The sequence below is a fragment of the Microchirus variegatus genome (genome assembly GCF_963457635.1).
Source record: "Microchirus variegatus genome assembly, chromosome: 7".
Lineage (NCBI taxonomy): Eukaryota > Metazoa > Chordata > Actinopteri > Pleuronectiformes > Soleidae > Microchirus > Microchirus variegatus.
This window is the reverse complement of record NC_139808.1, coordinates 16759144-16778441: the sequence shown is the minus strand read 5'-3', so window position 1 is coordinate 16778441 and position 19298 is coordinate 16759144. Positions and strand designations below refer to the sequence as shown.

General features: G+C 42.2%; 1 protein-coding gene across 1 annotated transcript in view; it reads left to right on the top strand.

The window, feature by feature from the left end:
- The window catches only part of foxp1b (forkhead box P1b), a gene marked incomplete at both ends in the record, with an annotated part of 83669 nt that overhangs the window by 34179 nt on the left and 30192 nt on the right, over nt 1-19298 (top strand). The window contains 2 exons of the mRNA XM_083892199.1: nt 15621-15758; nt 15926-16033. Of these exons, the coding sequence (XP_083748325.1) occupies nt 15621-15758; nt 15926-16033 (246 nt within the window). The remainder of the gene's footprint in view (nt 1-15620; nt 15759-15925; nt 16034-19298) is intronic.

Here is a 19298-nt window from a genome sequence, read left to right as displayed (position 1 = left end):
GCCAGCCACAGGATCAGGATTGGAGAAATAGGTAATTAGGAACAACACTGTCGGACCCTTGCTGATAGTCCACCAGCTCCAAGGTGGGAGGGGAAGCAGGGGGACTTGTGTTGGTGCTCGCGAGCCTGGCTGGTTAACTACACATGCATCCACCTCCTATTGTGGCTTATGTGGCAGTCAGCTGGGCTGTGTCAACATGGTGTCTGTGCAATCAATGTAATGCTAAGATAATGCAAATTTCCCGTCCAGAATAATGACTGAAATTAGCCTTCAGTGGTTCAATGTTACTTCACTGCATGAATGACATTTCTGTCTGTGCTGACTGAACGCATGAATGGCCAGTCTGAGGATAGGCAGGTGAATCATGTAGAAAAGTAATGGTGGGCCAAACACATGCTGTTTAAAGTAGTCTGCCAAATTGTGGGAAGGGTTAAATTTATATATTTGATTTATCTTCTATCTCTAACAAATGACAATACGGCAGCTAGCATGGACAGGACCGATTTTAATCAATTAACAAAATGCCCACCTAATAAATACTTTGACTGCTTACGTCTGTAATATCTTAATAATATGTTCACTTGGCATTTGAAAACCTTTTCCAGCTGGAAACTGAAGTCTGTTAACCACTTTCCATGGAGAAAATCCTAGATTTTAGTTTACAAGGACTCAGGAGCTGTTGGTCTACTGCGTTCCTATTTTGGTAAGTTTGTTGATTGCTTACTGATGGGGGCAGCAGTGGATCAACAACTGCTGTGTGACATGATGTGAATTAGTCATTTCAGATTTTCCCTATTGGTTTTGATGCAGGGAGTGAGTGGTTTACTAACAGTTTACAGCCAGAAATGACTTTCTGTTTGAGAGATAAATGAGCAAACATATGTGAAGTGTTGAAAATGTATCAACACCTCATACATCCACACTTAAGGATAGTGGAACTCTCTCTTTAAAATGAAAACTGTCTTTGTACGGAATCTTACGAACATCTGGTTTCATTGTTTCTTGTACTTATTATTATGTGTTGTTTAAATGATATATGCTATTAACTGCTATCTGGTCAGTGCGACGTTGAATATTTCCATGATGTCAAAGGTTTTTATTATATGCTATTCTTACTACACAGTGAATCACATGATAGTGCTTTAAAACCATGGCAGCAGACATTCTTCTTATCTGTTCTATTACTATAGCTGAAGCCACAGTCCTCACATCTTTCTTCGGCTTTCCAGTTTTCCCCGTTCTCTTTGTTTCTCCCTCTCTGTGCTTTCACACCATAGTATACAGCCTCACAGAGGGCACCTCCAGGTCAAAAGATAATGTCTTTTCAGTTTACAGGATGAAGGCCTTTTAAGTTGTAGAGCGCCCCCTCCGATGCCCCTCCCCCCCTACGTTTGCTCTTCACATCCTTCATTTATGGTCTGTTGGGGGGAAGCGTGATGTGACACAATCCAGGGGCCAAGCCTATGTCTGACAGGACAGGGAGAAGCCGTCGGCTCTCTTTCTCTCCCTCTCCTACTGTTTTTGCAGTAGGCCCATGGCATTGTCCTGACACATGTATACAACAGCGCTCCAATCTGTAAGTCATTAGAGCGCTAGGCCGAAGCCTGTCAGCTGGAGCTCAGCCAGTGCTGCAGGGCGATCCGAGGCAGCATTTCGAGGTGAATTTCCCACAGCCCAGTCAGCCAGTGGCTCAGCGTGGCACAGCAGTGGTAGCCCACTGGCGAGGTGTCAGTGAGCACAAGACTGGATTAATGTTCTGGGTTAGATGCCAAAAAGATTCTCTTTAAACGTCGGGAAACGTGGCCAAGAGATGAGGGATGTTTATTAAAACACTTGAATAATGTTAGAAAATACTGAAGATGAAGTGGAACAGGCATTAAGAGATGAAGATATTGGGATTCAGGACAGGGGGAATGGCTGTGCACTCTTTGATCACTCAAATCAAAGCTTTCTCAATGTTTAATTGATTAAATTAACAACTACTTCAAGCTTGCCAAAATGAACCAGTCAGCATCCACGACTCTGCAGGTTGTTTCACGTAGGTTTCACCTGCATTCAAACCAGTATAACCTAACTTAACAGACTGTCATTGTTTTGATTGAGATGTAATTACTGGCTACAGTTGCTTCAGCTTCTAATTAGAAACAACATGTAGTTTGGAGACTTGTTGTCACTCTCCTAATCTACATGCAATTGTCTTTAAATTTGAGGTTATATTCACATTAACAGGCTGAAGTGACTCATATCCATATATTTTTTTCTACCATTGATATGACTCATATCAAATTATTTTCAGGGCGGTGTAGACATAGATGTAATTATTAGTTCAGATTTTCAAATCAGACTTGTGTCACCTCAGTATGTGGTCCGAGATCAAATAGATATGTCCAGTCCATGGCCATGAGGCATAAGTGAGAATGGTCATATTGGAATCCACATGGCTTTTTGAACTGAGCGCACAGACTTAATATAAAAATGAGCGTAGTCCAATGGTTGCAGAATTGATTCCCATCGTGAAGCCTTGAGATTCACAATTTGACCATGCGATGTCAATCACACTGCTATCCACTCATATGGGCCATATTTTATTGTCTATTTTCCTCTAAATGGAACATTTTTACAAAACTGTCAATTTACAGAACTGAACACGTTCTATTGAAGAACACCAGAAACTAGCAACTGAGCCCATTAAGTCCTAAGGAAAATGTTCCCCGACTTTATAAGTGATGTGTCTGTGGTGGGCTAATTTTCCAATGGTTGTTTTCCATCCATCCATCTTCTACCGCTTTATTCTCCACATGAGGGTCAATGTTTGTTGTGAAAATGAAAACACAGGGAAAAACCCTTGATCTTGATTGAAGTAATCTTGAGGTCATTAAAGGGAAGGTGGATTCATTAGACTACTACTACTACTGAAGATCCATGGTGGTTGCTGGTTAGCTGTAGTTAATGTAGTGTCTGCGTGTGTGCAACTTTTTTTCCTTGACACATGCCCATCTGAGGCAGTTGGCCGTTGTTCTCCGCTATCAACTAACTGTCAGGGCGGTGTTTCCTGGGGTCTTTGAGCCAAGCTTAGCTATCAGCTTCTAATTTTAGTTCCAGATTTACCATGTGGACCAGAGTATGGTATTGATTAGCTCTGGTATAGCTTGATAATACAGCCACAATATCACACAATTTGTTTGTTTTCTCCTGAATAGCTTCTATTTATTCAATGTTATGCACAGGTGAAAGAAGGCAGACTTACAGACTTGTTGTATGTATGAGTCAAATGACGAATATGGGTCAAAAATAACTATGGTTCCTTACAGTACAACTGGAGGCCTAGGTAATGCCATCGAGGGTGACTAAGTGCTTCCCTGTGGTGTTTACGGCCGAGGACCATAACTTCAATTTTGTGTAGTTTCGTGTAGTGTGCGTGATCCTCAGGAGGATTTTGTCTCTACGTGTTTGTAAAAAGTCTCAAGGTGATGCTGTCATGACATCTCGTTTTGCAGCATGCAGAGGCTGTGAGGTGATACGATCTGTCAGGAATGATCAACACAACGCTATAAGACCGAGGGAACCGCAGGGTCAGGCCGTCGCTTTCGCTGTTTGTTTTCCTTGTCATATTGTAAAAATGTATTATGTGTACAATATCGATTAGAACCAGGCTTGGTATAATCCTGTTGGGATGAAGTCATCCATCCAATTGCCACGCAGCCAAGTGGGGACTTGAGGCCAATGGTTAGAGTGGGGGGTGTTGGGAGTCCTCTCCCAGCCAAGACAATGACTGTCGAACTGACTCCAGTCACAGCACTGGGAGCCACGCTTCCATTTTTAGGATCCCGTTTTCATTTGAGGCCTGATGTTTCCCTTCAAGCAGTAAACCCTCTGCCCTACTCACTCATCCACACAGACTGACACACACGCTTGCGCGTCTCCTTAAAATGTGTTGCATCTTAGTGTCGTCCTCTGGCACTACATCTTCATGTAGAGTGCGTGTTGTTCGGAGTGACTTGCACGTCATTTTGCAGAGGGATGGAAGGAAGGATGGATGCACTCAGAGTCAACCGTCACTTTAATAAGCACTAACAGATATGCAAGGTGCTGTTGAGTCAGCATCAACTCACTTTTCAGTTTCTCTTTGGGTTGGTGTCACACACTTTTGACATTCCGGTAACGATTTGATTCAATTTTCACTTTTCGTCAGAAGTAGCACCGTCTCACGCAGACAGCATGAGAAAGATTCAGAGACAAAGAGGCGTTGAGTTGCATTATTTGGAGTTGTATTTTATTTGTGTTGAACAAGAAATATTGCGACACGAAACATAAGCACAGTTCATGTTTGCTGTTGTACTTAAATGTTTCCGTTCTTTGATGCCTTTGTTTGTTTTCACACAGAATTCACAGGAAATGTTAGTCAGTGTTAAAAACAAGGCGGTTGAACAAATACAGTTTGACAAGGTTACCTAAACAGTTTATTGTTGTAATTACTGTCTGCCCATTGACTCTTCCTTAAAAACAAAGTTTTGAAAGAGCAACCCTTAGACTTAATAAACCTTACGTAATCTCCTATCAAAGCAGATTAATTACAGTATAATATAGTCATAATAACATGGGCTTATACAGTATGTTGTTTCACATTTAGCTGACAAGTTATTTTTACCTCCCCGCCCCTCACTCGGTCATTGTCCCTACTTTAAAAAGAAACAAAAGCAAAACAAAACACTGTGTATCGAGTTCATGTTCGTCAATGTAATCTTGACATAGATAATGAATAGATGAATCAATTCACCAAACAAGACCGAGCAGAAATTCCCCCACCTACATAAAAATCGATGTCGCCCAAACCAAGAAGTGTTCTTGTTTTGACTAAGCAAGAAAACCGCACCTGACGGTGCACGCCGAAACACAAGCATCCTTACACACTGGCTGGTACCTCACCTCAGGAAATATTTTCAAAATACAGGGTTCGCATGTGCTGACTAAACAATGTGTTTCTGTACGCTGAAATTAAAAGTAAATAACCAAACCCATATTTAACAGAGGTGACTCAGGCATGACTTACTGTAACTCCACTCTGCTCCGAGTGATAACCTCAGTCACACGAGTATCAGTGAGCTGCAGATGTTGTAAGGTGAGTTCACTGTCATGACAAAAAAAACACAGTTTTACTGTCTTGAACAATAGGAAAAAGAGCAGGATTGTACAAAAATGTTGTTGTTCCAACCTGAAATAAGTTTACAATCACATGACTTTGAAACAGAAGCCTCCTATGAGGCTCGACTCCATCTATTGTGCTGTTACTTCTCGATAATTTACATAACCCTCTCCATGCGTGACGTTTGACGAGGATTGCATGACATGTTTTATTTTTTATTATTTGCTCATAATGATCCGTGGCTGTTTTCTTTCTAGCTGAACACCATATGCAAATGTGCAGTCTGTAGTGGCCAAAAAATTCATAAATAGAATATTAGAAATTAAAAGGTAGAAGTATTGAAATTGAAAGCTTATTGTGGTGGACTGGAAAGCATGCTTTTTAAGTGTCAATTCATCATTGTTTCTTTTGATCTACCTCAAAAGAATATAAAAAGTAAAGAAAGTTGAAATATCACACATTGTGATTTCCAGTGTGAATCTTAAACAGCGTTGTTGCCTTGGCAATTATATAGAGCAGCTGTTATTTATATAGGTCCCACACCTGCCCTGCTGACTCTCTTCATCAGTAAACAGAGATTTACTAGTTTATACACACACACACACACACACACACACACACACACACACACACACACACACACACATACCAGGAAACAGAGCTGTGTTTGTTTTCTCATGACAATGGTCCAGGTCACCAAAGCCTCTCAAGAAAAGAAATGAGTGTAGTTATGTATTTTCCTCTTCTTCTCTCTGCTCCTCCTCTCCCTCTTTTTCTCTGGTAAGGGTAAGACACTAGTTGGCACTGCCAGTGCAGCTTATTCCCTGGCTGTGTGTGTGCGTGTGTGTGTGTGCGCATGTGTGTCTGTGTGTATGAGTGTGTGTGTGTGTGTGTGTGTGTGTGTGTGTGTGTGTGTGTGTGTGTGTGTGTGTGTGTGTGTGTGTGTGTGTGTGTGTGTGTGTGTGTGTGTGTGTGTGTGTGTGTGTGTGTGTGTGTGTGTGTGTGTGTGTGTGTGTGTTATGGGAGGCTTTGTAATCGGAGCTGAGTCGTTATCTTTAGCCAGAGCCGCGCTGAACACAGCTCAGGCCAGACGCAGACATTAACTCATACTTTCACTCTAACACGAGCAGGAAATGGGAGTATTTTATAATGTCATCCACTCTGTCATGAACACAATCGCTCTGTGCTCTCTGTAAACTATCACAGGGGACGCCGGTTCAAGGATATTGATGTTTCTCACAGAGCAGGAACGAAAAAAAAAAGAGAAAAGGAAAGAAATCTATATACCGTGGGTATCACATCGATACATATGTGTAATTATTTTACATATGGCAGGCATAGAGGCAATGGATTAGAAAGACGGTGTGTGAGAGGAGAAGCTTGAACTGTGTGTCTGCTAAATTTATCATGAGGCCTTTGGGAGCGTTGAAATGAGAACAGTGGCCTATTACTGCTAAGAAGGTGTTTTATTGAGAATACGCCGACATACCACCCCAGGGAGGGAGCTGGGGGAGAAGAGTGTGGCCGTAGCCTAAACCACTCTGCTGCACGCGTGTGTGTGTGTATGTGTGTGCGTGAGACGCGCACGGGGAGCAGCTGTAGACACATGCCAGTGTGTCACTGTCTTTTTGTGTGTGTGTGTGTGTTTGTGTGAGAGCCATCTTCAGGGTGTCAGATTGGGAAAAAAAACCTTTTCTCCCACTTAATTATTCCCTATGATATGCATTGGAATTGTCACTTTTGACACTTGAGGTGTCCCAGTCAATAATTTATATAGGTCAGGCCGGCTGAGCAGAGCTCATTGTTAGTTATTAGCAGATGAGAGCAGTGGCGTGTTATGCAGGCGCTCTGTTTATTTTACCAGTGTGTTTGCGGCCTGGAATGCATCCCATGAACATTCCTTCATCCCCGGCCAAGGGTTTATAGCTGTTGATATGAGCTGCATTTTAGAGCTGTGTTATTCAGCATCGTGTTTATTGTTATGATAATTAACAAAGTGAGGTGTTAATCTCGCCTCTTTCCTTACTCTTTAATTCATTGTTAAAGGGGTTGCACAACTTATTGAAGCTGTAATTACTGAAAGTAGGTCTGGTTAGCAACTTCTTACTTGTAGTACAACATTTACATATGGGGGAAAATTACAGTCAATGCCTGAAGGTGTTTAGTTGGTTTTTAATGTATGCAGCACATATGTAGAGTGTAAATACATCAGCAGGAGGTGAGCTTTTCTTGCTCCTTTCTCTCTCTCCTGGTGAGTTCAGTAAGATCTCCAGTAGGTGGCAGGGTCCAGTTTTTTTTCTCTGCTGTCTTTTCCTCTCACTGAGTGCACACGGGTGTTAAAGAGTGTGATGATATCATGACAGCTAATTGCTCTCATCGGGATGGAGTTGGATGGATTGCCTGGTAGTCGGTAGTGTAATGTTAGCTATTAATGTAAGTGGTTTTTAGTTTCAGTCTGAGACCAGACTGTTGTTGTGTAAGTGTTTAAAAACTGGGGTAAAGTTTTTGCTGATGTGGTTAATTTCATGACCAAATGAAAAAAACAAAAACTATTGTCTGTGCTGTGTGTTGCAAGGCGTTGCGTGCTGTGGTGTTGGTACACACTGTCGAGATGCATGTTAGTTTTACTGGAGGATATTCAATGCAAAAACAAGCTGTTCTCATCAACACATTATTTTGTCCAAAATAAAATATGTGTTATCAGCTTGGAGGAATCTTAAAGCAAGAGAGAAGTCCCAAACAAGTACAAAGTGTGTGAATTGTTTGTGCTTTTGTTGTTTCCAGCATGTGAAATAAGTTGTGTCTTTGTTCTGCCACTGTAAACACCTCCATTTAGCAGAACAATAAAGTGGCTGATAGTGGGTCCTTTTTCTTTCTTTCCGCTGGATAACTGTGTTTACTTATCGGTTGTTTAATTAAAGGGCCTCTTTTCTTCAGGCTCCCATTGTTAAACTACCACGGGCGGTGTCCCGGCACGGGTCAAAGGGTTAACAGCCGTCAACTGTGTCTTTTTTTTCTTCTCTTCCTTTCTTTTTTAACGGGCCCCTTCACAAAGGCACGGGTTCACCTGCAGCCCAGCCCACAGCTCCCTGTTGTGTGGCCCCCATTTGAATTAATTATGTTTAGAGGGCTGTTTGTGATTGGTTGAGAAGGGCGTGGTTGATTGGATAGTTTTGTATCTTGTCAGCCAGGGAGCAACCTTGCGCGTGCAATCTGTCTGTATCCTGAGGAAGGTTGGAGACTCCACAGCACAGCAGCGCTTGTTCTCAGCCTCCCTGCCTGACAGCCTGTGTGCCTCTCCCTCTCCCTACCTCTCTCTTTCTGACTCACTCTCGCTCTCTCCCTCTCTCTCTTCCTCTCTCTCTTCCCCTCACTGCTGCTCTCTCCGCTCTGCTTCACTCCACACCGCGTGGCCCGGCACTCTGTTTACCCTGCCAGCTAAATGGAGTTTGTCAGGTTTGTCAATATGATTGATTTCTGTGATTTTGCCAGCTTTCTTGTGTTAAGGGAGAAAAAACCATCACAATTTAATTTGGCCAGGGAAAAAAAAAAATAGAAGAAGAGGTTTATCATGTGTCTATTGTTGATGTTCTGGTTAATTTGGTCAAGCAGTTTTGTGTGAGAGGAGCTTTACTTTCCACTGACATTTAAATAAGTCTTGTTCTGACGGGAGAAGTGTTGTGTGTGTTAGGATGCACTGTGTGTCAGGATCAGCCTGAATGGATGAGGTGTGCTTGTGTTTATCTGTGATCAGTGCTGTTGATGGTTGTCAAGTGTTGAGCTGTCCACTTTTGGGTCACTGAGTGCAACAGTTCCTTTTTGCGTTGCTTGTTTGTCAGTTACAGCGTGACATGCCTCCTTTTCCTTTGACGTGACTGCCATTTTGCAGTGTTTGTTTAGTTTTTGTTTACTTTGCTGACAGTGAGCTAACCAGTTAAGCCGGATCCAGCTCTGTTTGAATTATGGTAAGTTCCACATAAAAACAGTTGACAGGTTTGTCTTCTGTGATGCATCAATATTTTTCTTGGGACGTTATTTTGTTATGTAATTGTAGGGCATGTGTGAGTTCATCGTAGACATTCCTATGGTAAGGCTCTCTCAATTCTCACATGCGGTTTTGGGTTTTGTTTGTGATCGGCGAACGTTTGGCTGGGTTGTGTATTTTGTGATGATTTGTTAAGGTAATGAAATTCTGCTCAGACTTAAACTGGCTCTCAGGCGATGGCCTGGACTAATCGTCACGCTCCTCGCGGTGTCACAGTGAATTAAGACCGAGGCTGTCAAAGCTCTATATTTGACACCATTACCACTGAAACCACGATGGAGACGTGCTGTCACTCCAAATGTCGTCGCTCGTGTATACAGTATCTAGCTGAAAAGTTAGTGTGTGTGGTTGTGATTGTGGAGCACATTTTGGAGGGAAAGTTGTTGTCACTTTATACTTTTTTTTTGTATAACTGAAAACACTTTCTGTTGTTCTTTTTATCACGACAATGATTTTAAGCAATACCCTCATGCAACTTAAGAAAAGATTCACCTGTGTTCTTTGTTTGCACTTCCTTTTCGCTGATTTTTTTTTAAGGGGGGGTTGAAATGTTTCAGCACCTTGCATCAGTGGTTGAAAATTAGGTGTCTGAAGGAAAAGAAGAGAGGAGGTGGAGGAGAATATGAGATGGTTCAAGGAGAAGGAGGAGTGCGAAAGCCGAAACAGGGCAGCGTGCACCGTAATGCTGTGCAGCTGTGCCGGGACTCGCAGTTTGGGAGAGCTGGAGTGCGAGCTGATTGGGTTGACAGTTTGTAATCAAAGTTGATTTATTGTTCATTAGTAGTGCATTAGCCCTTTCAGGCAGGGGTGTTATTTGTGCAGTGGCCTGTCAAGGCGAGGGGCTGCCAGCACCTGTCATTTCTAAACCATGACATAGGCAACCAGATATTAGCCGTGTACTACGGAGAGTTGAGGGGGGGAGCAGGGGCAGAAGACAGAGCCCCACAGCTCGCTGGGATATCCTTTATTCCGGGACGGAGTAGTCAGACGAGTCAGAGAGGAGAGACGGAGGAATAGCTGAGCAGTGATATAGTGAGCCTCCAGCTGCTCTCTGCTGTTACTGTCTGGCTGTCTCCACTAAAACATGTTTTTACTTGAAAAAGTCTTTCATTCATTTTCTTTAAGAGTCACTCTGAGTGTGTGTGTGTGTTTCAGAAAAGAAGATTAACTCACTGCCATGTGTTCCAAAGTGTTGAGATGGTGTGATAATGAAGACATTACATGGTGTAGAGCATTTTGTGGCTGAGGGTCCTTTTCACCACTCGTTTTTTTAAAGCTCCAAGAGGATGTGATGCTGTTGAGATGTTGCCCTTAGAATATAAAAGTGGATTTTATCTGGAATGTGTATGGACGTAACCCAGTAAGGAATATCCTATTTTTTTTACTTGGTGCTATAAATCTGCTGCTTACACTGAATATCCTTTTCTATATAATTTAATTAAATGGTTGTATACTTTATATGAGTCACATAACGCAACAATTAAGAATGACAAGAATCAACACAATTTGTGCCCCCAATCCTTGCTTGCCGTCATGGAAACAAGGATTAGTTTTGCCTTGCTCATGTGCAGAGAATAGAAACAATCTGCACGAGGATGTGTCAGCCATTGTCTTTTGACTACACTTTCATTTGAAAGGGATTTTAGAGGCTGTGATCTTAATTAAATCTCAAATGAGTCAAATAATACATCAGACGACACGCGTCGTTGCGTAACCGTTTTGGGAACTGGCGAACCATCGATTTCGAGGCTATAGTTTGCGCCAGCGGTGACGATAGTCAGGAAAAAAAAATTAAAACAGTGAATGAAGGTGTGTTTCCTTGATTTAGTAAGAGGTGTGGCTTTAAAGGTCAGTAAGAGATACTGGACATTAGGTCACATGACAGGAATGTTTGTTTTTCAGTTTTTAGTCTGTGTTCAAATAATTATTACTTAAAATTGACACCTATATATATTTATTATTAATACTTAATTTAGCTAAAATTGTGAAAACAAGTCTCCTAAAATACAGGTGTCAAATTTGAAATTCTATACTAAAACATGGCGATGATGCAAAGGCTGGTGTGTCCTCAGCAGTGGTCACCTGCAGTGGTGGCTGCCTCCAGGGTGGGAAACAGGTACCAGCTGAAGTGAGAACTCGCTCACTTCGCCGTGCAGTTTGTTTGTATAAATGCGACAGTGGGATCACCCCCCCCACACACACACACACAAAAAACTTTGTTTGTTTGTCGTCTCAAAGTTAATTAAAATCCAATCTTGACTTTTGTTTTTACAGTTGCTGCAAATAACTAAAGCCTCAGCCCCTTCACACCCCTTACACCAAATATAGTGTATACAGTGAATGAAGTGGAAAAATGGTGTGTGTGTGTGTGTGTGTGATTGTCCTTTCTATCTGAACTGTAAGAACTCATAAAGCAGCTCGATTGTTAATGATGAAGATGGTCTTAACACGTACAGGGATGAGCAGTTGTCTCCAGATGTTTCTGGTTTTTAAATTATTGATCTAACAATATGCTGTTTGTAAACATACTTTTTTTTTCTTCCTTTTTTTTTAAACAAGCATTTTTTAAAAAATCATATTATTATAATTATTATAATTATTGGGAATTAGCCCTCCCAGTCTTGTCGATGACTCATTACGTTTTCACTTCACTTAAGTGCAACAGCTCCCCTGAAATCCTAATTGTGGTGACATTTTCCTGCCAGAGATCATAGACAGGATGGCTAAGGTAAAACAACAGCATCAAACACGCCAGACTCGCTGATTTCTCTGGGGTTTGTTAGTACTTTTTTCCCTCTTTCCCTCCTTTTTTTTTTTTTTTTTACTTCTCCATTCCATTTGATGCCCCACCAAAACAAGATGACCCCAGGGAGCACAAATGAAAATTTGATAATCCTCATCTTTTCATCCCCAACTTTCCCCTCTTTTTCTTTTTTTTTTCTTTTCTTTCTGACAAGCTGCACCTTTGCAGCCGGTGAAACGGCTGTGTCGGCCTCACTTTTATTCACTTCCTCGTCTCTCCTTCATCTTGTCCCGTTCCTCTTAATTGCCTCAGCGCGGAGAAGACGGAGCTTCAGCTTAGTCTTGTTCACCCCTGCTCCTTTTCACCAGACTTTGACCTCTGACTTGTGACAGAAGGGGGTGCTTAGTGAGTGCCTTCCGTAATTCTGAGTCAGCGGCTGTCAGTATTGGTCTGTGTGTGTCTTTTTTTTTAATCATATTATTATATTTGTGTGTTTGTGTGTTTCTTCTTTTTTTGGTCTCTTGATTAGTCATGCACAAGTGAATTTGCCTTTCTGTGTGTCCTTAATGACAAACGCCTTCTATACAGTGTGTGCGTGTGTTTGCATTTTATTATATGAATTAAATTGATGATTCCTATCCTATTTAAAAGTAACATTTTGACGCTGGTTCTCTTTTGTTTTAAATTAAAATCCATTTATGTTTTTATGCTGATTGCACAGCGTGAGCAGGCACACACACTCCATATGCTGCTCATGTGCTTGTGACAGTCAACACGCCACAGTTTAGTTTTGTAGGTTTGTGTGTGTGTTTGGCCAGCAGGCCCGTGCTGGTACTGTATATTGCCTCCAGTCACTCTGCAGCTGTGTGAGAATGTTCCAGGTTTGAATGTTTATGCATGTGAGGCACCTGGAGAGCACCACACCTTTTGTGAAAATTCATAAACATCAGCTATTTCTGGCACCCTTAGAATGTCCTCTTTTTTCACACTCACATATTTGCCGGGTACATTAGTGCTGGGCTCAGTGGATCCCTCTTGTTATTAGCCCACTGCGAGCCTTCGTTTACAGACTATCTTTAGATAGGCGATATATTTTTTGTCGTGGATCATCTGGATTCATGATGTTATCCGAGAGATAAGGGAGTGCATCATATGGGAGTGCTTCTAAATGACGACTGGCGTCCTGTGTTTGCGTTAAATGGTCATGATAAAGCCAGGGCAATATTTTTTAGTTAAAGTGCTCCCTCCCGCCCTTCTTCTCAATAGAACCCAGTCTTAGGCAGATTTTCACTCCTTCAGCACAGGATTAAATGGTGGTAGTTACATTGATCAATAGGTTAAGAAGCATACAATCCCTCTTACTGCTAATGACCTCAGTAGTAATAGGTAATAAAATGGGGGTCTGTAATAGCCTCTTGCTGGGGCTGTGCACAGAGGAATCTACTCTAGCTGTAGTAACTGGGAGCCTGATGCCCATGACAAGGCGGAGTGTGAAGCCATGATAAGATCTACACCTCAGGTGTATAGAATTAAGACAGTCAAATTGAATAAAAAAAATTCTGTGTAATTTGTAATGACATTGACAGCTTATTGTGAGCCGGTTAAGTGCGTGCACGCTCCGTGTTAACTTGAAGGTGGCTTTCATGTTTTCTTTTGCACATCACACTCGCAGTATAATGTGGCATGACAAAATGATTATGCATTTGAAAATAAGACTAAATTTACAGCTTTATCACGGTAGTTAAAATAGAGCATGACAAATATGGAGTACATTTTTAATGCATGTAGTTAAAATAAATCTTAAAAAAAAAAAAGACAAAAGAGAGCAGCGATATTTATCATTGTGTGTGTGTGTGTGTGTGTGTGTGAGGCAGGGGGTGGGGAGCAAGTGTCATATTTAGATGAGTACTATATATCATATCATGTATGTGCCTGGCATGTGTGACACTTTCAGGCAAGCAAGTCAGAGAGGAGAGTTGACCTTCAAAATAGTTAATCAAAATTAGCGATGCCCAGAAAAAAAAGGACTTCAGTGGATAATGACTGTGAAATTGGGAAACGGGAGGCCGGGGCTATGCAAATGACAGGACAAGTCATGTGCAAAAGTCAAGATGAACTGCATATTAAGACATAATACAAGGGCAAATTAATATTGCATTTTTTTTTTCCTCCCTTGCACCCCTTTTTGCCTGGTGCTGGAAATGAGAAATGTGAAGTGTGTGGTAGTCCGGGGTGGAGCTGAGCCTCCTTCATTCTCTTTGGCGCCAGAGGAGCATGCTACGATGTGGGCTGGAATTGTACAGTAAAGGTAACAGAGAGCATCAAAGCTACTCTGTCCTATTTGACACCACTGCCCTTTCCTCTGCATTAGTAGTACAAGCTGTTCATTATGGCTGCACTTTGTTTTTGTTTTATGCTACAATGGGGAGAATGAATAAGGTAATATGCATGCAGGGTGTGTGTCAAGAAAAGCCCCTTAGTTACTGGACAAGGTTTTAAACAGCTAAATTACATTCAGAGATGCATGAAAAATTCAAATGGGGGTGTCATTAGCTATAAGGCAAGCGCACAATTTGGGTAACCTTGGTGAAGACAAGACTGTCACCGGTTATGTCCGCTCTATCAGCTGCTGACATCAGCCTCAGAGACAGAAAGCATATTTTAACACACACATCCTCTGGCGCATCCCGTACATACTAATGTATAAGAAGCGCGTATAGACATACTAACAATTGCAAAGACGCAGCACTATCGAGTACATCTAAGTCGCCTGTTTGTCATACAAATGTCAAGGGAAGGAGCTTCTAATTGTCTTGCACATCGTGGTGGTGAGTGGCAGCATCCAGACACTCTCTGAGTCCCCTATGCTGCCGGAGCAATTAAGGCACCCTGACAACTATGTGTGTGTGTGTGTGTGGGGGGGGGGGGGGGTTCTCTTTCAATGTCACAACAAATCACTTATTTTGAGGAGTCATGCACTCACACCTTTCTACTGGGAGTTAGTTAGTGGCCTGCATGTTCCTTAACATGGCTCCTCCTCCTCCAGGCACTCCATATCTTCACAATAATAGATCGCTGCTGACAGTGTCCCTAATGAAATGTTCTCACATGACATGGAAGTGCAACGTGCAGCGTTCTTTATTTATTTATATTATTATTATTTTGGATGGCAGTCCTTCACGTTGTCCACAGGTATGATGGCACGTGTGCTGCGTTGTGTAAATGAGAGGCAGCGTATTCGATCATGTTGAAGGGTTTGTGTGTGTTTGAGAGAGAGGAGAAGGTCAGAAGATTGAGGTTGGGTTAGATACAGCTGGCTGTTGTGTTGCCCTGCTGTCCTTAAGGCCTCTTCAGTCTGTTGTGGTGTCATAATGGTTCGAGGGGTCGATATGTGTGTGTTTGTGTATATGTTGGAGGGCATGTGCAGAAGATGACATTCCAGATTTAAGTTAAAAGCAAGATGTGGCACATATATATGTTGTGCAGTGTATATTATATAGATTTTAAAAGTTAGACAATTTTTTTAGCATTTTATAGAATTATTTATCCTGAAGTCATCACCCTTCACTTTTTTTCCACATGTGACTCCTGTTAGCAGTTAGCTATATCACTTAAGAATTATCGATTACAGCTCCCTTGGTGTTGTACATGTTTTGACATCTTTGTGCTCATTGTTTGTGTCTGTGCAGGTTCCAGTTTCAGTGGCTATGATGACACCTCAAGTGATAACTCCGCAGCAGATGCAGCAGATCCTTCAGCAGCAAGTCCTGAGCCCTCAGCAGCTCCAGGTTCTTCTCCAGCAGCAACAGGCCCTCATGTTACAACAGGTAATGTGTGGTGTGAATTATTCTGTCCCAGTAGGGTTTGTCTCTTTTTACAGTGAAAATCCTGAAAATCGGTTCCTGGTTTTAATAGGAAAAAAAAAAGTAAAGCCCACTGTTGAGCTTCTGTGTCAGACTGTGCGTCATGTGTCGCTTTCTTGCCCCTCCTGCAGCAGCAACTCCAAGAGTTCTATAAGAAGCAGCAGGAACAGCTCCACCTCCAGCTCCTACAGCAGCAACAGCAGCAGCAGCAGCATGCAGGCAGCAAGCAGAGCAAAGAGGTAGGCTGACATCACTCCAGCCGCCTGCAATTAACAAAGCCGTTGGCCAGACTGAATATGGAAGTCATGTGCCCCCACCCACCCATTCCCTCCCAACTCCATCTGCTTCCAGACTGTGGTGAAAGCAGAGAGGAGAGAGGGGGAGAATCAAGTGCACTCATGCTTCTGATTAGCATGTCAGACTTGCCGGATAAATGGTAACAACTGACTGATACTGTGCTAAGAATCCAATGTCTCCTTTTCAGGAACAGCCTGCATATTATGTGTGTAATATTTTAAAGAGCCACAGCCTCGTTAATTGTTCTTGATGTTTTTTTTTTTTTTCCTGTTCTCCAAGTAAACAAGTGTCCTGCACAACAAAGAGGTGACCGCTCCTGTAAGCCTCGTGTAGGACATAATGAAAGGCAGAAGGGAGAGAAAGGCAGGAACACGGAGCATATAAATCAGAGAGGCTTTTCTCAGTAATTAACATGGAAATGGCAGAGGAAGAGAAGGCATGTAATTGTGAGATATCAGTGCAGAGAGCGCTCTCAGCTTTGGTGCCTGTTGAGTTTTTTTTTTTTTGGTATTAATATTCTTTTTTTCTACATCTTTCTTGCGCCCTCTCCTTTGCTCCCTCTAGTACAGCAGGGTTCGCTCATAGGCCACAGCTTAATTCCTGTTAATGACTGCTGGATACAGGCGTCATTGTGGACAAAGCAAATTAAAATTGTGTGGTCAGAACAAGTTCAAAGGCAAACATTTTTTCTTTAATATTTTTTTACCTCGTCCCGATCGGATCCTTTGTTTGGAGACGTGAAGGAAGCATAGAAAATTAAGCCTAATGTTAGAAGCAGATACACACACACACACACACATTTGCACAAGCTCACACTCACACACGTCCATGTGCCTGTCGAAGCTCCCAACTTCAAAGTCGTAGCTCCCTAATTAATGAACTGCGGGCTTCAGTTTGGACAAGTTGTGGCGTGATGCTCCCATAAATCAACATGACAGCAGAGCTCCTCAGCCTCAGATAGGGCCTGTCACCAACTCTGCATCAGATGTAAACACTAGAGGAGCAAGGGAGAAAAGAAGGGGGGAGGAGAAGGAGGGGGCAAGGAGGTGCAATTGATCAGTTGAATGGGGCATGAGAATAAAAGAAAAAGCAACTTTTGAAGCATATTATGTATGATCACAGGAAATGGATGCAGCCTCGAGAGGCTCTCCCCCTCTGCCAATGTTTTCTGTCTCTCCCCATCGCTCTCTTTTTCTCTCTCCCTTTTTTTCAGTCGCATTTCGAGCAGCCATCAAAAGACAGAATAAGAATTATGCAGCGACTCCCCTGTGGCTGCCAGACAATAACCCCCTGTTGTTGCTTTGTGCCTCTTTTATTTAAAGACATCAAAATTTAGTTTTTCAAAGATCTTTAACTTTATATCTGAAGCTTGACAATAAAGGCCTGCCAGTGCCACTCTTTATCTTTTGTCAGGGACTGTATTTTTCTCTCCCTTGTGCCACTTCTTGTTAACCTCTTATTTGGTCTATTGGGTCTGGGTTTTTAAAGTCTCTGCATGCTGGGAGCACACAGAAGCTCTTGTCAGCTGATGAGACCAGCGAGAGCAAAAAAAATGTGAAGAGAGAAAGGAGTTAAATTAATTTGAAATACTTGATTTTTCTTTCTACAAAGCCGCCCTCTGTTTATTTTGCATTTTAAAAAAAAGATGTAGCTTGTGATAATAATTCTAATATCCCTGTAGATGTATTATCTTTATGCACAGAGGACAGGAGGAACGACTCTCAAACTTTAGAAATACATGTTGGTATGTCTAAAAATGACTAAATACTAAATTGAATTACTCTAATTCAGACTTTCACACCCAGATAATGCAAGTGGGAGTTGAAGTATTATTACATGTGTTCAAATGGACCCAAACTGACCTAGGCTTTGAACCAGAAATAACAGAAAAAGCTGGTGCATAGAAAATGACGACAACAGCCAGAAAACACTGTGTAATCCAGGGCGCTGCATTTATGGGGTGACAAAGAGCTTGAATCGATGAACTATCATCTTTAAGAATGGAATAGTTCATTTATGGTAGAAAGAACATGCTGACGGCTAACCATCAACTAAAGATGTTGTTGTCCCAGATGCAACAGGTCACCTGGGAAATTCCTAATACTAACATAGTGCCACCTAGTGTAGCAGAGGCGGGCACACTTCATTCAATAAATTGATTACCTCCTATAGTTCTTAGTTACTAGGTCAAACAGAGTTATCCAATTAAATGGTGTATTCAAACTACAACTGGATTTAACTGAGTGATGGAAGGGAAAAAAACACCTTTCATAGATAGAGCAGATCAGAGAGAATCACAGGACACCAGTATCCCAACGCTCTCCTCTTTCTCCATGTCACTTTCTCTCCTCTCATTCTGGGTTAGATTACTCATTAGCCTGTAAGTGAATGCGCGGTTACTCGTCACTTATGACCCCTCTGCTCCAACTGACAAAGCGTCCTCTTCATCTAAATTGATCCAATACTCCTAATCAGACCTGCACTGCCCAGAGCAATGTGTGCTACAGTGGCAGACTGACTGGGTGTGGGGCGGGAGGGAGGGAGGGAAGCAGATGTAGAGGAAAGAAGGAAAGGCCGCTAGACACTTTTGACAGGCTGAGTGCAGTGTTCACAGTTTATCTGGCCGTTTCAGTGGCTTCGGAGCCTCCAACAAGTGACCTAACAGTTGCACCAAGACCTTTTTTGTATGCGCTCAATTGTGAGAAGTAAACAAAAGTGGCGTATCCTGTGTTTGGTAACAGGGTGTGGTGCACAGCTTGGCAGCCCCGGTACTGCTTTTAGTGCCCCCTCCTCTCTTCCTCGCCGCTTGACAACTGGCCATGTATACTCATAAACAGGCCCAGTATCCTGTTGAGTCTGAGGCGTGCTTATTTTATCCTTATCTGTTAGGATTACAGAAGGTGCCCTGATAGATCCTGTGGTGTTATTTGCAACAGCATGACAATGTTTTGTTGAGTTGAGTGTGTTTAACGACAGCCAACACTGACAAAAGGGTTAAAAGTCATCGATCTGTCCTCTGCGCCCATGTTATCGAGATACCGCCGTATTTGTTTTTACTCATAGCAGATTGGGGGATATTAGATAATTTCCTTCAATTTATTATTCCGACATTTGTCTGTCCTTTTCTTCTGTACTCTCACATCGATCCTATCAAAGTTCAGACGTTTCACGTCTTAGAGGCAAACTCTCCCTCATCGCCCACGCTCG